Source organism: Amblyraja radiata, chromosome 21, assembly GCF_010909765.2.
Source record: "Amblyraja radiata isolate CabotCenter1 chromosome 21, sAmbRad1.1.pri, whole genome shotgun sequence".
Classification (NCBI taxonomy): Eukaryota; Metazoa; Chordata; class Chondrichthyes; order Rajiformes; family Rajidae; genus Amblyraja; species Amblyraja radiata.
Genome location: NC_045976.1, coordinates 17,539,218 through 17,557,796, shown reverse-complemented (window position 1 = coordinate 17,557,796; position 18,579 = coordinate 17,539,218). Strand labels below are relative to the sequence as shown.

The following is an 18,579-nucleotide window of genomic DNA, read 5'->3' as shown; positions in this document are numbered from 1 at the left end:
GGGAATCAGAACAAAATGCAAGATGATCAAAACTTTATTTCACAATAGTAATTGATGTAATTGTAATGTTTGATGTGAAACATCTTGCGAAATCATTAATTTCATTATTCCATGAATTTGGTGGCTTTAGTAAACTGATAATGCGAAAAAAAGACACAATGCTGGAGTAACACAACGGGTCAGGCAGCATCTCTGGAGACCATTGATCAGTTATGTTTCGGTTGGGACCCTTCTTCAGATTTATTGTGGGGAGAGAAGAAAGGAAGTTGTGAGACTAAAGGATTGAATAGTTGCAAATTTTGAAGCCAGAGGAAGGAATGTAGGTGGAAGGTGAGTGGAAAAATAGGTGCAAGTCCAAGAGGGGCACGGGGGGGGGGGGGGGAGGGAGGTGTTCGGTAGGCCTTGGTGGACCGAGCGCAAATGTTCAGCAACAATGTGAAAGATACTCACACATGGAATGCTTAGAGTTCGACATGTTTTTTTACACTCGTCTTCCGATGAAGAACCAGTTTCATTTGTACAGTTAAACATGACTTTTTCATCATGGCATTCTACAAAAAACAATAATTAAAAATAAATTGTGAAATGGTTGCTCATCAATTTGCATATTGACGGAATTGGACACTGTTGTAACATTGGTTACCTGGAGGTTTTGGGTCGTCTGTTTTAAAGCATTCAAGAGTTCCATTTTGGCAAATGCTGTGTATGAAAAATAGTTGAATAATACAAGTTATATTTAATAGATACTAAACTAAGTGGGACCAGTTGAATCTCTGTCACACAGAAGGCTTGGTCCCCCAAAGCAATATTCCATCACTCACCCACAGCCTCCAAATGCACAGGCGCAGCTCATTTCCCCTCATCCCCAGCACTCTCGCCCCCTCCTCTTCACCCTCACTCTTCTTTCCCCTCTTCTCCTCCCCTCCCCAAATCCCTTCCTTACCTCTCTCTCCCTCCCCATTCCCCTAACCTCAGTCACTCCCTCCCTCCCTCCACAACTCTTTTCCCCTTCCTACCCCCCTCCTATCTCTCTATCCCCCACCTCCACCACTCATCACCTTCCCTATCCCTTCTCACCACCCCCCCCCCCACTGCCCCCCACTCCCTCTATTCCCCACTCCCTACCTCTCGCACTGCCCCATCCTTTATTCTCCCCTCCTCTCCCTCTATTCCCCCTCTTCCCCCTCTCCCTCCTCACCTCCTCCTTCTTCTTTTCCCTCTCCTCCTACCCTTCCCCAATCCCTCCCTCACCTCTCCTTTCCCCTACCCTCAGTCACTCCCTCCCTCCCTCCCTCCCTCCCTCCCTCCTCTCCCCACCCTACTCTCCTCCTCTCCCTCCAACCCCTCTCCTCCCCCACTCTCCCTCCCCAGGATCTCGAGGTTGCCGCTCCTCTCCCTTCTTGCGTGCCCCGGAGGAGCATCAGCCAACGGCGTCCTCAGAGCTAGGCCTCAGATCGGCCCGGAAGCACCAGCAGTTACGGCCGTGCCGGCGTGTGGGCGGGGGGGAGCTCGGAAAAAAGATGGGGGAAGAGCCATGGGGGAGAGGGGGGTTATCACGGGGGAGGGGGGCAGGAGCCAGCGAGGGGGACCAGTAGGGAAGGGGCTAGAGCTGCGGGGTGTTATGCTGGGGTGCGTTTGAGACTCACAGCTCGGCGTTGTACGCTCTCCTCCGCCTGGATCAGACACTCCGCTTTCTGTTTGGCGACATCGTCAACTTTGGGCACTCCAAAAATTGTGTCCAATTGGAGACCTCCGCTGGCCTCCCTCAGACAATAGACAATAGATGCAGGAGTAGGCCATTTGGCCCTTCAAGCCTACAACACCATTCAATGTGATCATGGCTGATCATCCCCAATCAGCACCCCGTTCCTGTCTTCTCGCCATATCCCCTGACTCCGCTATCTTTAAGAGCCCTATCTAGCTCTCTCTTGAAAGTATCCAGAGAACCGGCCTCCACCGCCCTCTGAGGCAGAGAATTCCACAGACTCACAACTCTCTGTGAGAAAAAGTGTTTCCTCGTCTCCGTTCTAAATGGCTTACCCCTTATTCTTAAACTGTGGTCCCTGGTTCTGGACTCCCCTAACATCGGAAACATGTTTCCTGCCTCTAGCGTGTCCAAACCCTTAACAATCGTATATGTTTCAATAAGATATCCTCTCATCCTTCTAAACTCCAGAGTGTACAAGCCGAGCCGCTCCATTCTCTCAGCATATGACAGTCCCGCCATCCCGGGAATTAACCTTGTAAACCTACGCTGCACTCCCTCAATAGCAAGAATGTCCTTCCTCATCTCCAGTAAAGACACGATGGCACAGGAAGGGGCAGACTGTCCCATGGAGTGACAGCAGAAGTGACCAATCCACATGGAGCTGACTGACAGGAGAGGAAATTGATCGGAACAAAACTTGGTGCACTCGCATCACAGGATAACGGTGAGTGAGCTGCCGAAAAAAATCGTAGTGCTATCGCGTACCGTTTTTACGAAAATAGAAGAAATGCACAAACCGGAAGAGCACAAGATCAGAGTTTTAGTTATGTATAGATAGATTGTCCAAAATACATAATTACATAATTAGAGAAGACTTACCAGAGTCTACCGTTCTTCTTAATATTCTGCCCTTTTTCTATAAGGCTCCCTTCATAATAGCACATACAATCTGATTGTTCCACACAGAATCCATTTTCATCCATGTACTTTTTCTCAGAACAGCCACATCCATAAACTGGAACATCCTTAATTTTGCAGGTGTAATCATTCTCTGATAGTGACCAGCAGGTCCGGTTACAAGCTCTCATGTCATTCTTGTAAACCTGCGAGCTACTACACGGTATATCTAAAAAAAGATTAAAATGAAGCAATCAACCAGCTACAGATCTTTGAACGGCCGTGAAGAATGTTGCCTGTTGTTTGCTTTGGCTTCGAGTTTATGACTGCTGAAGCCAGATCATCCCTGATTACAATCTTGAGTTCTCCACAGATGTCTTTTGAGATGTAATATGACATTTGTGAAACTTCACAACTATATTTGGATTTGACAATGTTTATAATATCGATGCAAAGGAAGCATCTGAGGAAATCTTGCCCTTTGGCCTTTTGAAGAATTTTTGCTCATTATGGTTTAAGAATTTGTTAAAACATTTTTTTTTTAATGTTTCATTGTAATGTGTGGTTCTTTTATTACTCATGCTCAGCATGGCAAAAAGGGTTAATAATTTGGAAAATGTGTACCAGTAGGATAGTCAGCATCCAATCAAATCCAATCCTGCCCCCCCAGTCATTGCATATGTCTTTTAATTTTAGCTTTATTTTTGAGAGGTGTATTCCGAAAAAACATTTCCTGAGAAAAATATCTTCTCCATCGCGTTACAAAATGTTGGCCTCAGTATTGGCATCTGCAGCACCTGTTATTTGGGAGCCACTGGTGCTGATTTGGATAGAATTTATTGTGTAGCGTCTATAAACATTTCAGTGTGGGTGAGTCATCTGACAAGTGCAGTAGAACATGCAATAGTCAGATTTTTTAGTTTAGTTTAGAGATGCAGCGGGGAAACAGGTCTTCGGTCCATTGAGTTTGTGCCGAGCAGCAATCCCCATACAGTAACACTATCCTACACACTAGGGACAATTTACAATCATCTTTGGAGGGTGGGAGGAAACCGGAGCATTCGGAGAAACCCACGTGGTCAAGGGGAGAACATATATACTCTGTACAGACTACACCCGTGGTCAGGATTGAACCCGGGTCTCTAGTGCTGTAAGGCAGTAACTCTACCACTGCCCAATCATCATGATGTCAGCCTTGCTACAAGGTGATCTGATGCCTGTGCTGCCAGGTTGAGGCGTAAACGTCCGTTGCCTGATGAAAGAGGGAGAAATGGTGTATGATGGCCGTAGTGGCTACCATCGACAAAATCATCACATGGGAGCACTAGGACAAGCCATGGTGTATGGAAGGCAAGCACCAAGCATAGATGTAGAGATAAGTAGTGCCCCCCTCTACAACTCACTATTTTCATTCTTTCTGGGGAAAAGGTTTTCAAGAAGGTTTGCATGTTTAATAACTGGATGTTATTGAACAGGATTAAGGGAAAATATTATAATACTTTTATGCTGATCAATAAATTTGCCCGATTCTGTTTAGGACCATTAAGACTGCTGAACACTTCTACAGCGACGGAATCTTCACCAAAACATACTGCATATGTGTCTTCTCCAGTTTCCAATGGTGATATCATTAGCAGCACACTCGTGGACATATGCCCCCAGTCCTGCACACAGGCAGTCATTGATATTCTCACAGGCACAGGTAGCAGCAACACACATCTGAAAAAATGGAGGTCAGCCAAATCAATCACACACGTCTCTTTGTTGTATCATTCGCACACACACAATATATATATGCACATATACACAAATACACACACATCATTCTATCTATATATTACTAAAACTCTCATCTTGTATGTTTGTGATTTTGTTGTCTGTGATTCAGAGATGCCTGGAACTATGCCAAAACGGTACACGATAGTGCTACAATTTTTGAACCACCTTAATCACAATTGACCGGTGGTGTGTTTTTATCAAGTTTCTTTCAGATTGATGTTATATTTTACAAATTATTCACTTTTTAACTTTACAAAATCCCAATTTGAGAAAAACCTTAGCTCCACTGGCAGTTTGCAGCTATAACGTCACAATGGGGTCTCATTTACATAAACTGCCCCTCACCAGTGTTCCACTGCCAGTTAGCAGCGTTTGATGTCATAATGTGATCTCATTTACATAAACTGCCCGTCAACAGTGTTCTATCCAGTGCAATGAGAGATTTGTTACATTGTTGTAAGGAGAGGGAGGGAGTGGGGGAGGGGGGGGGGGAGGAGAAATATTATTTAAACATTATGTTTTGTGGGGGAGTGGGATAGGGGAGAGGTGAGGAGTGGGGGAGCAGGGAGACAGAGGAGGGGAGAGGGGTTATGGAGGGATGGAGGGAGTGACTGATGGTAGGGGAAAGGAGAGGGAGGGAGAGGTGATGGAGGGAGTGGAGGAGGGGAAGAGGAGAGGGGAGAGAAGGAGTGTGAAGATGAGGGGAGGGGAGGGCGTGTTAGGGATTAGGTGAAATGAGCCGTGCCTGCGCAGATGGGGGCTATGGGTGAGTGGTGGAATATTGCAGTGGGGGAACGTGTTGCGTTGGGGGAACGGGTGAGTGGTGGAATATTGCATTGGTGGAACGGAGCCCAACGGGTCCCACTTGGTCTCATATATATTACTAAAACTCTCATCTTGTTTGTTTGGATCTCTGCGTGTGAGTGAGTGAGTGTATGAGTGAGTGATTGAGTGAGTGAGATCCTGTAATTACGCCAAAACAGGACACAATAGTGCTACAATTTTTCCACCACCTTACTCACAATTGTCCTGTGGTGTGTTTTCAACAAGTTTTGATCAGATTGATGTTACATTTTACAAGTTATTCACATTTTTAACATTACAAAATCCAGTCTGAGAAAAATTTCTTCCATCTGCACACTGGCAGTTACAGCTCTGATGTCACAATGGGATCCAAATCCTTGCTGGCCCTCCCCGCCACAATGTTGCAATCACAGAACACTGAGTCCTGCCAGAAGGTTTTAAAATTTAAAAACAGTGAGGCTGAAGAGGAAGGGGAGGCAAAGAGGATAGTATCATATAGGAGTGTTACGAGAGGAAATCATCACACACAGACATAGAGGTACTGCGTGTAATGGCTTGAACCGTGTTTTAATTTGTAAATTTGGATTCTTGCCTTTGCGATGGGATTAATTTGCTGTGACCGGTAACACCCATTGACCGTTAACAGGTAAGTATGGAACTACTGGTGAATAAGGAGTTGGGGTTTGATCACTAGTTTCACAGTCGGTTGAGTTCTGACATTGTATAGTTTCCCAGATATTACTTCTTAGATAAGATTCTTACCTGATAATATTGTGCATAATCCACAGTGGAGTGACATGCTGAGAAGGGACCGGTTGGATCCTTTAGGAAGGAACAGTGCTGTTTGGCATATTGTTCTGCAAATCAAATTTAATAATAAATGTTGAAACAAGATATTGCTTTACAGAAATAAACACAAAATAATGGAGTAACTCAGCAGGTCAGGCAGCTTCTCTGGAGAATATGGGTAGGTGATGTTTCAGGTCTGGACCCCTCTTCAGACTAATTGTGGGGTGGGGAGAGAAAGTTGGAAGAGTGGAGGGGCAGGACAAAGCCTTGCAAACCGTTTCTGTATCTCACCGTCTCCATCACAGGAGACAGACTATTGACTGACATCTACTACAAACCTACTGTCTTCCTTAGCTTTCTAGACTGCACTTCTTTCCACCCTGCTTCCTGGAATGACTCTATTCCCTATTCCCAATTTCTCCGTCTACGCTGCATTAGGGCGCCCAGGATGACATTTTCCATACTAGATCATCGGAGATTCCTAATTTTTTCGGAAATGGGGGTTCCCCTCTTCCATTATAGATGAGGCTCTCACTGGGGTCTCCTTGATATCCCACAGCTCCGCTCTTGTTCCCCCTCCCCCTATTTACAACAAGGACAGAGTCCCCCTTGACCTCACCTTCCACCGCATCAGTCGTCACATACAGCATATAATCCTCCAACACTTTCACCACCTCCAACGGGATTCCACTATTGGCCACACCTTCCCATCTCCACCCCTTTCTGTTTTCTGCAGAGACCGTTCTCTCTGCAACTCCCTGGTCAACTCGTCCCTTCTCACACAAACCACCCCCACCCCAGGTACTTTCCCCTGCAAACCGCACAAGATGCAATACCTGTCCCTTTATCTCCCCCCTCGACTCCATCCAAGGACCCCGACAGAGGCAGAGGTTCATTTGCACCTCCTCCAACCTCATCTACTGTATCCGCTGTGCCAGGTGTCAACTTCTGTACATCGGAGAGACCAAGCGCAGGCTCGGCGATCATTTCACTGAACACCTCCGCTCAGTTCGCCTTAACCTACCTGATCTCCTGGTTGCTCAGAACTCTAACTCTCCCTCCCATTCCCAATATGACCTTTCTGTCCTGGGCCTCCTCCATTGTCAGAGTGAGGCCCAGCGCAGATTAGAAGAACAGCACCTCATATTTCGCTTGGGTAGCTTACACCCCAGCGGTTTGAACATAGACTTCTCTAACTTGAAGTAGCCCTTGCTTTCCTTCTCTCTCCATCCCGTCCCCCTTCTCCCACAAGTCTTACTGTCTCCGACCACATTCTATCTTCATTCTATCTTTGGCCCACCCACTCCCCTGACATCAGTCTGAAGAAGATCTCTAGGTTCTAAAGAATGCTTTAACTTCATTGTGGGAGAGAGAAATTGACCAACACTATTTGACCAATCACACCTAGTAGAACTGCTTCTGTTATAAAACTCAATGTCCTTTGTCACATTACCATTTTCTGAACTAATGCACGGGTCAGGTAATCCTGGTGGAGGGCAGTTTACTTCAACTTCCCAAGATTTAGCAAAAATGAGAGGAGAATTTTCCACAATGTTATATGAAGCTAGGAAGTCATCATTTGCATTGTCATTGAAGGTGCCACAGAGACCTGTGAAATAGAAAATATATATTGTTAGAACAAAACACTAATATGTCTTTCAATCTTATTCCATGTTAAAGTGAGCATAACGATAAATTGTACCACTTGCTGTTAGCACTAATGATTTATGACTTAGTTGAAAGGATAATCAGTAAAAGCAAACAATTTCATGGTGCTTTTTCAAAGAGAACAGAGGATTTCAGGCATCCTGGTCAACAATTATTCATCAGCCAACAACATTTTAAAGCAAAATAAATAATCTGGTCATTATCTCTCAGATATTCTGAGATTTGCAGCATGCAAATAGTCCATTTGGTTTACCACATATGTAAAACAATACAAAGGCATTATAAGGATTGATATATAAAATATAAATATGTTTGTTTTCTTTCTGGTACCTTTAGATCTTTAATAATAAAATGTACATGAAATTGTAACATGCAGTATGTCAGAGATTATTCAGGTGTTATATAATTAGGTGGAAGTAGCAGCTGTTGATTCATATGACCATCCATATGAATTATTTAGGTATTTGAATATTTAGAGGTGTCTTGGCAGCTACAACATACTCCCAGACTTATAATTCTGCAAAGTTACTTGTGTAAACTCAAATTGTTAAAGCTTAATAGATATTTATAGCTATTAAAAATTTAGTTATTTATTGCTGTGTTTGTGTGCCATTGAAATTGTAGTTAATCATTTACTGTTGTATTTATGTTTAAAATATAGGTAAACTCGATTTACTTTGAGTTTAAAGATTCTGCCGGGTGGGTCACCAGGAGAATGTCTGCTTCTATTGACGAACAAAGAATTTATATCAACCAGCTTCAGCCTCCGAGTTGTTTAGTTCAACTGGACACAACACGGTGCATTAAAACATCAAATTACTGTTCATAAAATGTAGATTAACATAGAAACATAGAAACATAGAAAATATGTGCAGGAGTAGGCCCTCGACCCTCTCCCCACTCCCCTGCTGAAGTCCTGCCTCCCCGTTCTCTGCCCCTACCTCATTAATCTCTTCAACTCCTCATTGTCCCAAGGAATTGTCCCCTCCGCTTTCAAAACTGCTGCTGTCACACCAATCTTAAAGAAACCTGGTCTTGATCCCTCCTCTCTCATTAACTACCGCCCAATCTCAAACCTCCCCTTTCTTTCAAAAACCCTGGAACGTATCGTTGCGTCGCAACTTCATTCCCACCTCCTTGCGTATAACCTACTTGAACCCCTCCAATCTGGCTTTCGCCCCCTCCATAGCACAGAAACTGCTCTCCTCAAAGTCCTCAACGACCTCCTCACCTCTGCTGACACTGGTTCCCTCAACATCCTCATCTTCCTTGACCTGAGCGCAGCCTTCGATACAGTGAACCATAACATCCTGCTCACCAGACTCAAAGACCTTGGCATTGAAGGCTCTGCACTCAGCTGGCTCCGTTCCTACCTTTCCAACAGATCCCACTTCATCTCTCTCCACAACCACACCTCTGCTACAGGCACAGTCACTCAAGGCGTTCCCCAAGGCTCCGTACTCGGTCCCCTCCTCTTCATCATCTACATCCTCCCCCTTGGTCAGATACTCCGCCACTTCAACCTGGACTTCCACTGTTACGCTGATGACACCCAGATCTACCTCGGCACCAAATCCTCCCACAAACCCCCCCCCCTCTCCCATATCAACTCCTGTTTGTCAGCTATAAAAACCTGGATGCAACATAACTTCCTCAAACTCAACAGCGATAAGACAGAATTCCTCCTCATAGGCTCCAAAGCCACACTCAGCAAAATCAATAACCCACTCTCACCATCGACGGCACTACTGTCTCCCCATCTCCCCAGGCCCGCAACCTCGGCGTGATCTTTGATTCCACCCTCTCCCTTGAGCATCACATCCGCCATGTCATTAAAACCTCCTTCTTTCATCTCCGCAACATCGCCAAACTCAGACCCTCTCTCACACCTCCCGCTGCTGAAAGACTCATCCATGCCTTCATCTCCTCCCGACTGGACTATTGCAACTCACTTCTCCTTGGCATCAGCTCCACCTACATCAACCGACTCCAACTGGTCCAGAACGCAGCCGCCCGACTCATCACCCACACCAAATCCTGGCATCACATCACTCCAGTCCTCAAACAACTTCACTGGCTTCCCATCTCCCACCGGATCACCTACAAAATCCTGATCCTCACCTACAAAGCCCTCCACCATCTGGCCCCCCCATATCTCACTGACCTCCTCTCCCCCTACCAACCCTCACGGTCCTTCAGATCCACATCAGCCGCTCTCCTCTCCTTCCCCAAGTCCAACCTCCGCAGTTTTGGGGACAGAGTCTTCTCCAGGGCAGCTCCCAAGCTCTGGAACTCCCTCCCCCAACTGATCCGCAATTCCATATCCCTCACCATCTTCCACTCCCGCCTCAAGACCCATCTCTTCACCTCTGCCTATCCTTAGCCCCACATCCCCCTCCCTTTTCATCTGTGCATGAATTGCCTCATATTGTGTTTTGTATTGAATTCTGTCTTCACTTTGTGTACTAGTCATGTCTCTATTATTTATTTCATTCCCGTTACATGTTTTTCCTCTACCTGCTAAATTTTTGTAAGGTGTCCTTGAGACTCTTGAAAGGCGCCCATTAATAAAATGTATTATTATTATTATTATTATTATTCGGCCATTCGAGCCTGCACCGCCATTCAATATGATCATGGCTGATCATCCAACTCAGTATCCTGCACCTGCCTTCTCACCATACCTTCTCTGATCCCTTTAGCCACAAGGGCCACATCTAACTCCCTCTTAAATATAGCCAATGAACTAGCCTCAACTACCTTCTGTGGCAGAGAATTCCACAGATTCTCTGTGTGAAAAATGTTTTTCTCCTCTCGGTCCTAAAAGACTTCCCCCTTATCCTTAAACTGTGACCCCTTGTTCTGGACTTCCCCAACATCGGGAACAATTTTCCTGCATCTAGCCTGTCCAACCCCTTAAGAATTTTGTAAGTTTCTATAAGTTCCCCCCTCAATCTTCTAAATTCTAGCGAGTACAAGCCAAGTCTATCCAATCTTTCTTCATATGAAAGTCCTGCCATCCCAGGAATCAGTCTGGTGAACCTTCTCTGTACTCCCTCTATGGCAAGAATGTCTTTCCCCAGATTAGGAGACCAAAACTGTACGCAATACTCCAGGTGTGGTCTCACCAAGACCCTGTACAACTGCAGTAGAACCTCCCTGCTCCTATACTCAAATCCTTTTGCTATGAATCATTACAAGTAATCATTACACCGGCAATTATCACAATAAAGGCCAATATTTCTTGTTGTACACATTGTGCAAATTAATCTAAACTAGCAGGTGGCTGAAAGTATTGAGGAAAATATAATGCTAGTGTGAAAGAATGTGGTAGAATTCTTATTCACTGATCATCATGCATGAATGCAGAATCAAAAGGGAGATATGAATAGTATACCCTATAGCAGCTCAGGGCTCTTTCCATGTGTGCTGCAGGCATTAGTTTTCTGAATTGATCAAACAGTCAGGTATTTTTTACAAGTAATAGACACATCACCTTTTGTGTGATCCTGCAGAAATTCAGGCAGTGAGATGTAAAGCTGCATGATGGGAGAAGTCTGCACTTGCATTTTCAGCCCAGATTGAGTGGCCACTTGAAGGAATATGGACGACTGCCAAAAAATTACTAAATCAGCTGTAAAAATAAAAATAAATTCAAGTTAGCTTGGCTGTTCTTTATTTAATAGATGGAACATGATTTTCTCTCTTACCTGTTTTAAGGGGAAGCCCAATTTTGTGCCCTTCAGAATAAACATTCCCATCATTAGTGAATTCATACTTCATCTATACACAAGAGAAAAGCAAGGAACATTTCTGGTATTACTTCTGGCTGGAGCACATCACGTACAGAAAGTGTCTGAATAAATAGCATTCTATATTCTCACCTGCTGTTTGGTGAGCACCACACGGTGGAGACAAGTCTCTTTAATTACAAGTTGACATGGCCTCACTTCAATGATTACCTTCCATGTTTCGGTCTGTTGTATACAAAAATTATAAATTACAAAAAGCTGTACACTGTCAAATTGACATGAGGCAGTATACTATTAACACCAACATCTGAACGAACCTCAGATTCAGCAACTTGATTGAATTGATATGAATGTTATACCTTATAACTAATTTTCCTCACTTTTGTACAATAAACTATAGCACAATTGCCAGAAAATAAGGAATTAAGCTTTCTAAATGTAGTCAAATATTAATTGCATTGAAACAGGCCATTTGTTTCAACTGTTCTTTGTTGATGTAATGCTTTTTTCAAGCATCTCTCACCATACTCAGCGTATCACATTGTGAAGGAAATTCTCCTTCAAGTTCAAAAAGTTGATAAGAGTAATGGCTCTTACCAACTTCTACAGATGCACTATAGAAAGCATCACACACTTTTTCACACAGAGAGTTGTGAGTCTGTGGAATTCTCTGCCTCAGAGGGCGGTGGAGGCCGGTTCTCTGGAAACTTTCAAGAGAGAGCTCGATAGGGCTCTTGAATATAGCCTTCTCCCCATATCAGGGGATATGGGGAGAAGGCAGAAATGGGGTACTGATTGTGAATGATCAGCCATGATCTCGTTGAATGGCAGTGCTGGCTTGAAGAGCCGTATGGCCTACTCCTGCACCTATTTTCTATTGTCTATTGTCTATTGCCTAGTGTCTATCATATCCAGATGTATCATAACTCGGTATAGCAACTGCTAGATTTGATTTGATTCAACTTTATTGTCATTGCACAAATACGAGTACAGGTACAACAAAATGCAGTTTAGCATCAATCAGAGTGCAAGGTAGTAAAAATACTGGTTAAAACAATATGTGCAATGTGGATGAATTAAACTAGTACATAGGCAATAAATATATACAGATAAAAGAGTATAAAGATAGCTATGCCCAAGATTGCAAGATATTGCAGAGAATTGTGACTGCAGCCCTATCCATCACAAACTATCATCTCCACTTCACCACCTCATCAACTCCAACTGTACTTCATGCTGCCTTGGAAAGCAGCCAACATAATAAGTACCGTTCACACTCCGGTCAGTCTCCCTTCTCCCTTCTGCCATTGAGCGGAAGATACAAGTTTGAAAGCATATGCCGCCATATTCCAGAACAGCTTCTTACTGCTGTCATCAGACAGTTGACTAAACCTCTCATATAGACATAGTCATAGAGTGATACAGTGTGCAAACAGGCCCTTTGACCCCGGCCAACATTGTCCCAGCTACACAAGTCCCACTTGCCTGCGCTTGGTCCATATCCCTCCAAACCTGTCCTATCCATGTACGAGGGGTGAACTAACAATCTTCCAAAATACCCCTTTGTGGCACTTGCACTTTTTATTTATCTGCACTTTCTCTGTAGCTGTAACACTATATTCTAAACTGTTTATTCTCTCTTTTGATAGACACAGAAAGCTGGATTAACTCAGCGTGTCAAACAGCATCACTGGAGAAAAGGTATAGGTGACATTTTGGGTCGAGACCTTTCTTCAGGCTGGGGGAAACGAGAGATATAGATGCTCATATAGAGAGATACATTGTGGAACAAATGAATGAAAGGTACAAAAAAGTAATGATGATAAAGGAAACACGCTATTGTTAGCTGTGGGCTAGGTGAAAACGAGTTACAGTTTTCCCTTTTACACTGCCTGATATGTGTAGAATGTGTGGAATGAATTGCCTGGAGCGCACATAAAACCGAATTATTCACTGTTACTCGATACATGTGACAATAATAAACCAAGAACAACAATAAGCAAATATCAATAGTCTTCTGTTTAATGCTGCTTCTGCTTCCCTTAACACATTCCTTTAACCTCTTGCTTTAACCGCTAATGTGACACAAATTATTAGCATATAATTTTCTTGAAATAAATAAATTCCTACTTGGATGTATTAATTATTAGCTTATAGTTACGACCTGGTTTTGCATTTGTGTGAGTTTTCTTTCTCTGATGTTGGGCCTGATTGGTTATAGAAACATAGAAAAATAGGTGCAGGAGTAGGCCATTTGGCCCTTCGAGCTCACACCACCATTCAATATGATCATGGCTGATCATCTAAAATCAGTACCCTGCTTTTTCCACATATCCCTTAATTCCTTTAGACTTAAGAGCTAAATCTAACTCATTTTTGATAATCTCCAGTGAATTGGCCTACACTGCCATCTGTGGCAGAGAATTCCACAGATTCACAACTCTCTAGGTGAATAGGTTTTTCCTCATCTCTGTCCTAAATGGCCTACCTTACTCTCAAACTGTGGCCCCTGGTTCTGGACTCCCCTAACATTGGAACATTTTTCCTGCATTTATCCTGTTCAATCCTTTAAGAATGTTATATGTCTCTATATGATCCTCTCTCATCCTTCTCAATTCCAGTGAATACAAGCCCAGTCGACCCATTCATTCATCATATATCATTTCCGCCATCGAGGGAATTAACCTGGTGAACCTACGCTGCACTTCATCAATAGCAATAATGTCCTTCCTCAAATTAGGAGCTCAAAATTGCACAAAATGCTCTTTTTTCACCTCGCCGGACAGTGATGTACAATTTTTGGAGTTCATCCAGGCGTTTGTTAAATCTTTGCCATTGCATCTCCACTGTCAACCCTTTAAGTATAATTTACCAGTCTATCCTAGCCAATTCCCGTCATACCTTCAAAGTCTCCTTTATTCAAGTTCAGGATCCTAGTCTCTGAATTAACCATGTCACTTTCCATCCTAATGCAGAATTCCACCATATTAAGGTCACTGTTGCCCAAGGGGCTTTGCACAACAAGATCGTTAACTAATCCTTCCTCATTACGCAATACCCAGTCTAGGATGGCCTGCCCTCTACTCTGTTCCTCCACATATTGGTTTAAAAACCCATCCCGTGTACATTCCAGGAAATCTTCCTCAGCACTGTTCCCAATTTGGTTGGCTCAATCTATATGTAGATTAAAGTCACCCATGATAACCGCCTGTACCTTTGCTACATCCCTAATTTCCTGCTTGATGCTATCCCCAACCTCCCTACTACTGTTTGGTGGTCTGTATACAACTCCAACAAGTGTTTTCTGCCCGTGGCTATTTCTCAGTTCTACCCATACTGATTCTACAGCATCCAAGCTAATGTCTCTCTTTGCAATTGCATTAATCTCCTCTTTAACAGCAATGCCACCCCACCTCTTCCTTTATGTCTATCCTTCCTGAATATTGAATACCCCTACATGTTTAGCTCCCAGCCTTGGTCACCCTGGAGCCATGTCTCCTTAATTCCAATTATATGGTATTCCTTAACTACTCAATGAACATTCAATTCATCAACCTTATTACAAATGCTGCTCGCATGAAGGCACAAAGCTTTCAGATTTGTTTTTCTTTTCATCCTTCCACCTTTCGCTTCTGTCCTACTTTTATGGCCCTCTGTCTCCTTGCATTGTTTCCCACCCCCCTGCCCTGTTAGTTTAAACGTGACCTTTCCTACACTCACTTTGCCATTAACTGCACTCATACACGTCCACGTTGTTGACTCCCCCCCCCCCCCCCCCCCCGTTTAGTTTAAACCCACCCGTGTAGCACTAGTAAACCTGCCTGCCAGAATGTCAGTCCCCTTTCAATTAAGATGCAACCCTTCCCGTTTGGACAGGTCAACCCTGCCCCAGAAGAGATTCCAGTGATCTAGAAATTTAAAATGCTGCCCCTTGCACCAAATCCTCAGCCACACATTCAGATCCTCTATCTCCCTATTCCCATGGACGGAAATCCTGGGTGGGGGGGGGGCGGGGGAAGCCACGTCCCCCTATGCTTTGAGAGGTGAGGGACAATCGCCCCCATGTTTTGTAATCCAGACTTTATCAGACCCTTTCTTAGGGCTGAATCAGCCCATTCGCGGGGTCTTTCAACACCCGGCGCGGCTTAAAATCAAACTGCTGCATTGAGGCGATCGAGGCTCCCAATGTTGAAGCCCCCGCCAGCCGATTCAAGCACCACGATTCGGGGCGGACGAAGCTGCTGTTGCTGGAGTTCGGAGTCAGTCACCAATCAGGTCAGCTCCCGATGTTACCATCCACAGGGCCCACGGCTGAAGCCTCGCATGTGTGCGCATGCGAGCGGGCGGCCGCCAAGAAATTGTGTCCCCCCCGTGTTTTGATAGCGATTTCTGTGCCTGGTTGTTCCTACCCTCACCAGCACGAGGTACTGGAAGCAACCCAGAGATAACCGTCCGCGAAAACCATCCTGCTTTTCAGCTTCCTGTCTAATTCTCTATACTCACGTTGCAGAAACTCCTTCCTCTTCTTACCAACGTAATTTGTGCCAACATGCACAACTACTTCCGCTGTTCACCTTTCCTCACGAGGATGTTCTTAAGTCGGTCTGAGACATCTTGGACCCTGGCACCAGGGAGGCAACACACCTTCCTCAAATCAAAAATGTGTATACACAAAAATATGGATATGCAAAAGGATGTAATAACTAGCATTCCTGAGGCTCTTGATTTGTTTGATTCTCTCCCTAATAGTGCATGTACTTACAAAAACAGCATAGTAAGAGCAATCTCCATTCATGATGTAATATGCATTATCAAATGTTGTAAAGTGAGCTCCTTCTTCAACTTTGCATCTTCCCGGGCAGCTGATATCTAAGCAGTCCCACATTCCACTTCTACAAACACTGACAAGAAAAATGAAACCATTATGAAAGACCACTAGATAATTCAATATTTTATATCAAAAGACTGAGTATGTGATATCTTTACCATGAATGACAAGAAGTGTTTCTCAGTTGTCCAGGTTCATAAATCACTCCAGCATATTCACAAGGACATTCAATTTTGTTGATACACCTGCCTGTGCCTCTTATATCATCAAGGACAGTACCTGTAGGATAACATAAGCCTATAAGTACATTTCTCAACAACAAAGAATGTGACTTTAATTTTGACCGATAATGATGGAAAAAGAGAGGAGATTTGAAAGATTTAACAATTTTTCAAAACTACGAGAATTTTAGTTTTTTTTAATTTCCTGGTAAGTCACAATATTGTGTAAAGTAAAACATGGAATTTCAGGCTGACCCCAAAGCTGGATTTACTGTATATTTTAATCACAGACTATGTTCTCTCATTCCGTCTTTAATTACCATGTCAATTTCTCAGTGATTTCCTGGTTAAATTGTCTGCTATTTTTAACGAGTATGTTCATTTTCCTAATTTTCTTCCACAGTTTTCCAATCTAATGGAGCCGCGGCGCGGCTGCATGTGGCAGAATGCAAGGGACGGATGCAGCCTGCAGCGGCACAGAGCGGCGGAGCAACAGTGGAGAACATCGACACATCGCCTAGTCACTCCGACCCTTGCAATTCGACCCAGTGCCGCCGCCAGGACAATGGGCCTTTAAGGACAAGTTAAGACTCTAACCTTTTTTAAAGGGTACATGGGTACAATACCCTTTAGAAGGGTACAAAATGGCACCCTAAACGTGGGAACTCTTGTGTACTGACTCAGTGGGCACTGGCTTACACTCTTATACTTAGTATGATGGTGCCTATTGTATAGTAGGATTGTCACTGAACTGTATGCAAAAAAAGAATGACACTATATTTAGGTACACATGACAATAAAGTACCATTGAACTGTCATAAATGTGATGTGATGTTAATGATCCTACCACCATAAGTGGTGAACTTCAGACTGTGTTCATGGTGTATATTTTTGCAAAACAGCCCAAATCCAATTATTTTGAGTGATTATGTACTTTTGCCAGTCCTTGCTAGCTACCAAAACAGACAAATGGATCGCAGTTTAACCAAAGGATAAAACCTCTAATAAGGGAATGTTCCCTCAATGGGGCATGCGATTTGTGCATGGTCATGAGTGACTGACTGCTGATTTGCTTGCGTCGTTACCTTCAGGACATTCGCAGGTATTCACACACTTGTCGCATTGCTGCTGTGTTTCCGGGTCAGAGCAGGTGGGGACACAGAGTGCACCGCATTCCTTGTAGATTTGATTTTCAGCACAAATAGGGTTTCCTGATTAAACAAAATAAATATTTATTGTAACTCTCAGAATGATTCAGATAAGATAAGATAGATAATCTTTATTGTCATTGTACAAGACAACGAAATTCTGTTGGAGCAGTCCTCCAGCTGCACAGGAATATAAGTATAAAAATACAATAAAAAAAAAAAAAAAAGAACTATTAAAATTTTTTTTTTTAACTATAACCATAAACACACATGAGTATTGGCGGGTGTGTGAGAGAGAGGGGGGGGGATCAATGTGGGAGGGGGATAGAGTTCAGTAGTGTCACAGCTCTGTGGTAGAAGCTGTTTTTCAGTCTTGTCGTGCGGGCTCTCAGTGTCCTGTATCGTCTTCCTGAGGGCAGGAGGGTGAAGAGACAGTGTCCAGGGTGTGTGCTGTCTCTAATGATGCCCTTGACCCTCCGGATGCAGCGGGTCCGGTAGATGTCCTCCAGACTGGGGAGCTGGGTGCCAGTGATCCTCTCAGCAGTCTTGATGACGCGTTGGAGAGCTTTCCTGTTCTCTGCGGTACAGCCAGAGTACCATACTGTGATGCAGTATGTGAGAACTGACTCGATGGCTGACCTGTAGAAGCTCACCAGCAGCTGTTGTGGGAGACGTGCCCTCTTCAAGCACCTCAGGAAGTGAAGCCTTTGAAGTCCTTTCCTGGCCGTCGCCGTGGTGTTGACGGTCCAGGTCAGGTCGTGGCTGATGTTGACCCCGAGGTACCTGATGTTCTGCACAGCCTCCACTGTCTCGCCATTAATGGTGATGGGCTGATGGACGAAGGTCTTCGGTCTCCTCCTGAAGTCCAGGATCATCTCCTTTGTTTTTGCTGCGTTGAGGATCAGGTTGTTCTCACGGCTCCAGCTCACCAGGTTCTCTACCTCTGTCCTGTAGGCGGCTTCGTTGTAACTCGTGATCCTGCCTA

General features: G+C 44.1%; 1 protein-coding gene across 1 annotated transcript in view; it reads right to left on the bottom strand.

The window, feature by feature from the left end:
• Nucleotides 1-18,579, bottom strand: part of LOC116984980 (mucin-19-like) — a gene marked incomplete at its 3' end in the record, with an annotated part of 44,305 nt that overhangs the window by 11,815 nt on the left and 13,911 nt on the right. The window contains exons 9-20 of the mRNA XM_033039341.1: nucleotides 17,532-17,657; nucleotides 16,384-16,504; nucleotides 16,160-16,298; nucleotides 11,530-11,622; nucleotides 11,356-11,428; nucleotides 11,142-11,279; nucleotides 7,431-7,586; nucleotides 5,951-6,045; nucleotides 4,198-4,324; nucleotides 2,588-2,834; nucleotides 644-699; nucleotides 451-551 (exon numbers count right to left, since the gene is read on the bottom strand). Of these exons, the coding sequence (XP_032895232.1) occupies nucleotides 451-551; nucleotides 644-699; nucleotides 2,588-2,834; nucleotides 4,198-4,324; nucleotides 5,951-6,045; nucleotides 7,431-7,586; nucleotides 11,142-11,279; nucleotides 11,356-11,428; nucleotides 11,530-11,622; nucleotides 16,160-16,298; nucleotides 16,384-16,504; nucleotides 17,532-17,657 (1,472 nt within the window). The remainder of the gene's footprint in view (nucleotides 1-450; nucleotides 552-643; nucleotides 700-2,587; nucleotides 2,835-4,197; nucleotides 4,325-5,950; nucleotides 6,046-7,430; nucleotides 7,587-11,141; nucleotides 11,280-11,355; nucleotides 11,429-11,529; nucleotides 11,623-16,159; nucleotides 16,299-16,383; nucleotides 16,505-17,531; nucleotides 17,658-18,579) is intronic.